Below are 8,655 nucleotides of genomic sequence, written 5' to 3' on the forward strand. Positions count from 1 at the left end.
CCATAACCTCGGGTACAATGAGGGGGTTAAATTCCTTAAGGATACAAAGTGAATTCTGTGGTCTTGGATATTTCTTCATTTCTGCAATTTTTCCAACTTTACACAGTTTCTGTTTTCGTTTTTCTACTTACTGGTTTTTCAGGTTTAAGTTTGTGGTTTTCTACGCTTCAACACGGGACCAACAAGAATAACTAAATTTTGTTTGGGATACATGTGCAATACACGTGTCGATAACTACTTTGTATATAAAATTCTACACTTAACCATGGTAAAAGTAATTCATGTTATCATTTTATTATCTTACTTAATCATGATAAATTGCATAGACTTAGTGTAAACACCTTTCGGGAGTAAGTATTTACCAGCAATCATTCCTTGATGCCTACAAAATAAATTTGGTAACAAAATGACAAAAAAGTCACGTGTATTTTATCGACACACAATTAACGCGTGGTGATTCTTTACATCAACCTAAAATTTTGTGGGTAAAGCTATTGATTACTTGTGACGGGTGGAAATAGCGTCTGTCTGGTAGATAATTGAGATGTCGAAAAGAAGTCCATAAAAAATAAAATTACGAAATAATATGCCAATGTGGAAGAGTTTCTAACAGAAGTACTTTATTGTCTAATATGGAGTATTATGATAACAGTTCATTGAAAATATAAAAAATAGTTAAAAATGACTGTGATCAAGGTAAAACATACTCGTACCGAGTATTTACGCCAACTCAATAAATTTGTGTCATGTGTTTGTATATAGACTTATGACACTTAATCATGGTTAATTAATTTATATGTTCTCTTGTTATATCAATTAACCATGGTGAATTGATGTAAATACCCGATAGAGATAAGTATTTATCATTAATCCTTCCTTGATTCCGGCAAAATAAAAAATAGTAACAAAATGATAAAAGAATGTGTCGTATTTTGCTGCTTGCAAAATAAAATTGGTAATAGAATGACAAAAGAGGTCACGCGTATTAGAGTGGAGTGTGACTCAATAGTTAATGAAATTTGATGAAAATTATGAGAAACCGGAGTTCAAAATGTTTATCGACACAACTAACGCGTAGTAATATAGATATCTTCATTTTTTGATGTCAAATCACCACAATAATCCTTGGATAAGTTTATAGATAAGTGCAACATTGTTGGGACTGATATTTGCTCAATGTTGAAGAGTTTTTATTTGAAGGAAGTATATTTCATTGTCTAATATTTAGATGAAAGTTAATGAAAGAATAGAAAATAGTATAAAATGGTATTACTAGTTATTTATGACGAGTCCAAAGTGCATAGGAAATTTCGCTTGTACTCTGTCAAATTCTAATATAATTTAAGATATCGTCCCACGAGAGATTGGAAAAATGCTATGGACTTGTAGTATTTTTTTGCTATTTGAGAGAATCGATTGATGAAAGGAGAGTTGTGACTTAAATTTGTAAATTACTTTAACAAAAGAAACAACTTTCAAAAGATTATCTTAAAAGAAAGAGTTGGGAGTCGTTGAATGAATCCACTTAGTGTATATATGACAATAAAACCTTTTTTTAGTAAATTCCATAAATCAATAGAAATAGTTCCTAGACTTGATTTGTGTTATGAGGAATAAAGATCTCTTGCGATTAGTCCTTAAATCAATAAACTTATTTGAAACAATCCCTCCCCGAGAATTAGAATTGAAAGAAATAAGATAGAGATCTCTCAAATCAATAAACTTATTTGAGACTCTTCCTCCGTGAGAATTAGGACGGAAAGAAATAAGATAAAGATTTAAACCTAAGAACTAACTTGAAATAACCCCTCCGTAAGAATTAGGATTAAAGAAGCAAGTTCAAAGATTTGGAATAATAGATGACTAAAAATTATTATTACAAATATATTTTATGTGATTATTATGGTATATTAATTTCCCTCCTTTTTAGAAGTACAAATTAATATAACTATAATCATAACACAAAATATACTGAGTAACGATAATGATTAGTAGAACATATCATTCCAACACAAAGTATGACACTTAAATAATATCAAGACGAGGAATAACTAAAATAAGATAATATGACACTACACCAAGTTTCTTCAACTATCCCAACAAAAAGAGATTACTCCATTATGGAATTAGAAAAGAGAAAATATGAATTTAAGAAACTAGAAATATTGAAAGACTTGGAGAAATATTTTTTACTACAAGGGAAAGAAAAGAGAATAGAACAAGATTAACACTTCGTCTTCTAAATTATTGGATGATTTGTAAGCAAAGTGATGCTTCTATTTATAGGAAAATGTAGTGTCTCCTCCCTACGAATGCATTTCTTGAAGTAGTGCTCACATGACCTTACTTGACGGGTGAGAGTAACAATGGTAGTCACACCGTGAATTTTGAAACTTCTTTCTTGATGCCCATAAGGTGTGAGTATGAAAGTGGCGGTGATACTTGTGGATTTCAACACTTGGTGGGATTATGCAACTTCTTTCTTGATTGGGACTGATATTTGCGGTGTCACTCGTATGTTGTGAGATTATGCAACTTCTCCCAATGTTATCTTTTGTAATTCCCACACGTAAAACTCCACGTTATATTATGAATTCGTGGTTGCACTTATTGAATTCTTTGCGTTCTTTGACAATTTGTTTCTTCTCTATTCTTTACGCAAGTTCTTCTTCCCGTAGAGTTTGTTAGAAAATATGTGAGAATAGGATATATTTATTCATGTTTTATTTAAAAACTTATTTTTATATACAAAATATCATGAATAATTTATATCCATCGTGTATCCCCAATCAGTTTATAAAAATATTTTAAAAAACATTTAACATTAAAAAGTGTTTAGTTATAATTCAAGAAATTGAACTCAAAATTCCCAGATGCCATGTGAACATACAAAGAAGAATAACTAAATTTCATTGGGGATACACGTGCAACATACAAAGAAGAATAACTAAATTTCATTGGGGATACACGTGCAATGCATGTACGATAACTAGTTTGTATATAAATTTCTATCACTTAACCATGGTCAGGTAATTCATATTATCATTTTATAAATTTTATTATCACTTAGCATTGTTTTAGAGTAAACACCTTGTGGGAGTAAGTATTTACAATCAATCATTCCTTGATGTTTTCAAAATAAAACAGGTAACAAAATGACCAAAAAGGTCACGTGTATTTTGATGCCTGCAAAATAAAACTGGCCATACAAAATGACAAAAAAGTCACGCGTATTACTATAGAGTGCGGCCTAACAGTTAATGAAACATGATGATAATTAGGACAGATCATAGTTCACATTTATCGCCACAAAATTAGCGCTTGGTGATTTTTCACGTCAACATAAGATTTAGTGGGTTTAACTAGTTATTACTTGTGACCGGTGAAAAATAGCGTATATCCGGTAAATAATTGAGATATGCACAAGAAGGCTATACAAAAGCATGATTGCGAAATAATATGCTTTATATTTGTCAAAACTCAAATAACTTGCATATCAAAAAATGAAAATGTGTATAGAGAAAGTACAAAAGCTATCTAATTTGGTGAATTTCTTGAATTTTATGTACTTTCAACAATTCTTGTAATCTAACTTTTTTAGAAATAAATAATGTGGATCCTCCTTAGTTGGTGATCTCCATTTTAGTAGGAGTAATAATAAAATTAGCTCAAACAAACATTTGCTGATGCACAATATAAACCAACACAGAATTTTTTTTTTTCTCTCACCAACCTATAGGCCACAATATTTGAAATTAATAATAATAAAAAATAAAAAAAAACAACGAAATATATGACAACCACATATGAACAGAATTCTGATTTTTTAAAACCTAATAAAACGGTCAACCGTCCCTCAATACACGGCAAAAGTTAAAAACCCAATTAGCCGTTAACCACACATTAAATATACGAAAAAATGAATGGTAAAAATGCAAACTAAATTAAATCCCACACAAAGACTAAGAACAAAAAAATAAATAAAAGAAAATTATGTTTAATAATTCTGCAAAAGAGACTTGTCTTTTCTTTTAAGGCCAAAAGAAGAAGCTAAGCACTATAAGCATAGCTCTCTCTTTAGGCCTTTTTTTCCATTCCTTCTCTTAAAAATCATACAAACAAATCAAGAGCCAAAAAAAATAAAAATGACGAAACGTTTGCTCCTTTGTTATAGAAGAATGGTTCATTTGAACATGAAAAGAAAAGTCATATGCAAATTTACCATACTACAAAAATATTTGAATTCATTTTGGAACAAAATTCTTGCTTGTTGGTTAGGTAAGTCTGTTAATTATAGGCAGTTGTCACATAATCAATCTTTTCCTAGCAACACCAGCACCATGATGGCTTCTTCGCCACCTGCTGATGTGGAGGTTTCCGATGGATTTTCGGGGAATTTGGCAGCTACATGTTGTTGTGATCACTCTAAGGATTCGTCTGAGGATGTTGTTGCCTTGAAGATTAGCCTTTTGGGTGATAACCAAATTGGAAAGACAAGTTTCTTGGTGAGTTTTTTTTTTCCTTCCTCATTTGGTCTTGGTCTTAGAGTCACACTCATCTGTATTCTTGGTTGCTTTCAATTTGGATGATAACCAAAATTGGAAAGACTTTTCTTGATGAGTTTTTTTTTCTCTTCTATTCCTAAGTTGGTATTAGAGTCAGATTCATCTCAATTCTTGATTTATCTAATACCGGGCCGTTGTGTTTTTCACGCCATCTAGAGCGTGCCGAGGCATAATGATTCAGAATTTTGATTTTTTGCCATCAAATTCGTTGTATTTTATGACAAATACGGGTTCAGAATTTAGTATTTGTTGAAATCTAGCTAACTTTCCATGTTTATTTATATTCTGTGTCGATATTCTTGGATTGAGCCCATTAAAAATCTGCCTCTGGTGGACTCTTTGATTGTCCTGCATTTATTGATGGACTATTGTATCATATGGTATTGGACAATTCTGACCTTATATATAAACTATCTTTTGTGGTTGAATTAGATTAAGATTCGTGTTCTTAATAATATCGGAAACAGCCTCTCTACCCTCCCAAGGTAGGGGTAAGGTCTGCGTACACTCTATCCTCTCCAACCCCACTTTATGGATCTCACTGGGTATGTTGTTGTTGTATTCGTGTTCTTAACAAATGTAGGATTCCTCCATTTCTAGTTTATGTATTTGTGGATTGATATCCATTTTCAATCTTGGTTTCTGACTTTTCTTGTGTGTGTTTTCTCAATTGAAGACAAAGTACGTAGGAAAGGAGAAAGTAGATGAAGGATTTTCAGCAAAAGGGGTAAATCAGATGGACAAAACTCTGTGTGTGAGAGGGACAAGGATCTCATATAGCATGTGGGAAGTTAAAGGTATATTATCCATTTGATCTTCTTTATTTTCTTTTAATTAAAGCAGATAAAAGGGTATCAAGAAAACAGCAATTTAGATCTAAAACAATAAGAATATGATTTGTTTAGAATTTTCCGAAATGATTATTATTAATAATGCAGGTGATGTTTCTGGTCCAACTCAAATTCCAATGGCCTGTAAGGACTCTGTAGCAATGTTTTTCATGTTTGATCTCACAAGTCGATGTACACTCAGTAGGTACGAGATTTATATCTTTTTTTTGTATTTAAAGAACGAGAAATAACTTTTAAATGTAGGATTTAACTTATATTCACTGACAATATACTGAAATTTCTACATTATCAATGTATTTTAACCTGTTGTTTTGGTGTTGTTTAATTACAGTGTTCTTAGCTGGCATCAACAAGCACGTCAATGGAATCAGACAGCAATTCCAGTAATGATAGGGACAAAGTTTGATGATTTTGTGAAATTGCCATTGGATCTGCAATGGACAATTGCAAGTCAGGTACCATTCTATTTCTTTCATGACTCTTACCAAAATAATGTTATAAGCATTAGAATTAGACAAGTATCTGTTTTAGTAAGAGATAGCAGGTATTGAGTAGAATAATTAAAGTGCCCGCAAATGACTCAGATACCAAGGTTATAAAAATTATTCTGAGTATTATGGTTAAAAAGCAGAATCAAAGAACACTAAATAACAGTTTGCTCAATGGAGAGAGAATTTGAATTCATCAACTTCTGGACGAAAAGTGATAAGGGGAGAAAATGTCTGGAGAGGGCCCTTGTAACTTGTAATGGGGGAGAAAAAGGTGTAGTGTGTTTTATTTTATTTTATAATTATTTGATATTTATTCAACAACAATAATAATGTACCCAATATAATCTCACCAGGTGAGATCTGGAGAGGGTAGAGTGTAGCATGCTTTACGCCTATCTTGTGAAGGTAGGGAAGTTGTTTTCAATAAACCTTAGGCTCAAGAAGAGTTATTTGATATTGATCTAACTAATTCAAATTCATATCTTATTAGAATCATTAAAGGAAAATGCTCCTTTCAGAAAAAATTCATTCTCATAACTCAAAATTTCAGATTGTTACCATCTCAAAAAAAAAAAAAAAAAATCAAATTTTTGATCAAAATTAACTATATGCAGATAAATCATAGGAGTATTCATCCTACCAAACTTCTTAATTAAGGGTTAGTGTTACGTTATAACCAAGAAAACTAGAAAGTCATTGTAGATGTGAAACGTGGAAAAAAAATGACATCTCGAGATATTTTAGCGCACATCCGTGTTCCCTTTCTATGGAATTTCGAGATATTTTCCTCTTTTTAAACTTCTCTGTTTTTGAGAAATACTTGCATGAGTTAAAGACCATGATTTAGTTTTAATAAAAAGTGTTTCACCTTGTAAGTTACTCCCCTTCAGTCCATATTAGATCTCTTTTATAATTTTATACTCGTTAGAGATAGATACTCGTTAATCTGAATTATAAGAGTATTTATCTAACTTACTATTTATCTGTTCTTAAATGTCTCGATAACTACACTTCACTAATAGGAACACTAAGGCTAGATCTGAAAAAGACAAACAATAAATTACTTATGTTAAGTAATTTACATAACGTCGAAAGATTACTTATGAACTGTGTAGAAAGATTAGATTTACTCAGCTCATCAAAGAAAGCATATGGATGTAGAGATTTCTGCAAAAATTGAAGTGTAATTAGAGTTCTTGTTTTGATGGAGGCTCAATATTCGTAACACCCTTCCTATGGTTGTGAAGTCAGGTGCTCTTTAGGTGTATTTTTTTTTTGTGTCGATGGTAATATTCACGGTTGTTGTCAAAAAAATAATAGTTACTTATGTTCCATACTAACGAGTTCAGGTTCATAACCATGGGTCTTACAACATCTTGTAACACTTACTAGCAAAGTCCTATCGATTAGTATTACACATAAGAAACAATTACAGACACCAATACAATCAGATATGATCTTCATCGACAGAGACATTTTTTGGTTTCTTTTGTAACTCTTCGAAATAATTTCGTTTTTTCCTTTTAAAGCTTTTAGAGTTATACTCATGTTGTTACAATGTCATTTTGAACAGGCAAGAGCATATGCAAAGGCACTAAATGCAACCCTATTCTTCTCAAGTGCAACCTACAACATTAATGTGAACAAGATTTTCAAGTTCATCACTGCAAAGCTCTTCAATTTACCATGGACATTGGAGCGTAACCTCACCATTGGAGAACCCATCATTGACTTTTAGGTTTTCTCTTATTTTCTGTAATCAAGAAAAAAAAAAAGAAAAAAAGTTTTCCTTTTTTTAATTAAATGTAGATAATGAGAGAATCCAAAAGATTCAGAGAGAGAGAGAGAAAAATGATTCACAATAGTCAACCGGTCACTGGGAAATTGTTGCAACCAGTGAAAATTCGGGTTGTACATTTTATGCATTGGAGAAAAATTTACATTTTCTTTTTCTCATTTGCTTTTCAATTGCACAATGGTGTCGTAATTTGCTAGTTTTTCGAAGTTGTTTGATAAGTTAGTTAACCAGTAACATCAGAGGTTGTGGCCTAAGTACTAACGGTTAATGAAGTGAATAAAAATTATGAAGGACTAGAATTTATATCTCAACAATAAATTAAGGCAAAGAACAACTCTTGGTAATTTTTTCTTTCCCATCTGTCTGCTTTTTGATAGACAAAGTTTCCTGATATATGCTGGTTTGAGACTTGGAGGTAACATATACCAGGTGGAATAATTGAGGTACATATAAATTAAACCGAATACCACAATTATTTAAGGGAAAAAAGGTAAAAAATACTCCTTTACTTTGGAAAAAGGGCTAAAAATATCCTCCGAACTAATTTTGAGTCAAAAATACCCCTCCTGTCCTTAAAGTTTTCAAATATACCTCTCGTCCTTAAAGTTTTCAAATATACCCCTGTCTTGACCGAAATTATCATCCAAAATAACCCGAAATCATTTTTCAAACCCGCTCCATCATTTAAACCCGAACCAACTAAATAATAACCCATAAGATCCACTTATTCCCTCAAACTTCATACATACGTATTGGGGGAATATATGAGTTATTATTTAGTTGAGTCGGATTTAAATGATGGAGCAGGTTTAAAAAAGAATTTCGGGTTATTTGGGGGGATAATTTCCATCAAGACAAGAGTATATTTGAAAATTTTAAGAATGAGGGGTATTTTTGACCAAAAATAGATTTGGAAAATATTTTTAGCCTTTTTTTCAAAGTAGAGTGGT

General features: G+C 31.6%; 1 protein-coding gene across 1 annotated transcript; it reads left to right on the forward strand.

Moving 5' to 3' along the window:
* Nucleotides 1–3,997: 3,997 nt before the first annotated feature.
* On the forward strand, nt 3,998–7,863 carry LOC132031116 (septum-promoting GTP-binding protein 1-like). Its single transcript, XM_059420982.1, has 5 exons — nt 3,998–4,505; nt 5,242–5,362; nt 5,504–5,600; nt 5,748–5,871; nt 7,481–7,863. Exons 1-5 carry the CDS (start codon nt 4,146–4,148, stop codon nt 7,643–7,645), a joined length of 867 nt encoding a protein of 288 aa, XP_059276965.1. The 5' UTR covers nt 3,998–4,145; the 3' UTR covers nt 7,646–7,863.
* Nucleotides 7,864–8,655: the final 792 nt, after the last annotated feature.

This window comes from Lycium ferocissimum, chromosome 9, assembly GCF_029784015.1.
Source record: "Lycium ferocissimum isolate CSIRO_LF1 chromosome 9, AGI_CSIRO_Lferr_CH_V1, whole genome shotgun sequence".
Taxonomy (NCBI): Eukaryota; Viridiplantae; Streptophyta; class Magnoliopsida; order Solanales; family Solanaceae; genus Lycium; species Lycium ferocissimum.

Excerpts from the sequence above, each read along its gene's own strand:
- LOC132031116 (XM_059420982.1), top strand. The coding sequence starts at position 4,146 with ATGACGAAACGTTTGCTCCTTTGTTATAGAAGAATGGTTCATTTGAAC. Across the intron at positions 4,506-5,241 it reads TTGGAAAGACAAGTTTCTTG|ACAAAGTACGTAGGAAAGGA; the intron begins GTGAGTTTTTTT and ends TCTCAATTGAAG. Across the intron at positions 5,872-7,480 it reads AATGGACAATTGCAAGTCAG|GCAAGAGCATATGCAAAGGC; the intron begins GTACCATTCTAT and ends CATTTTGAACAG.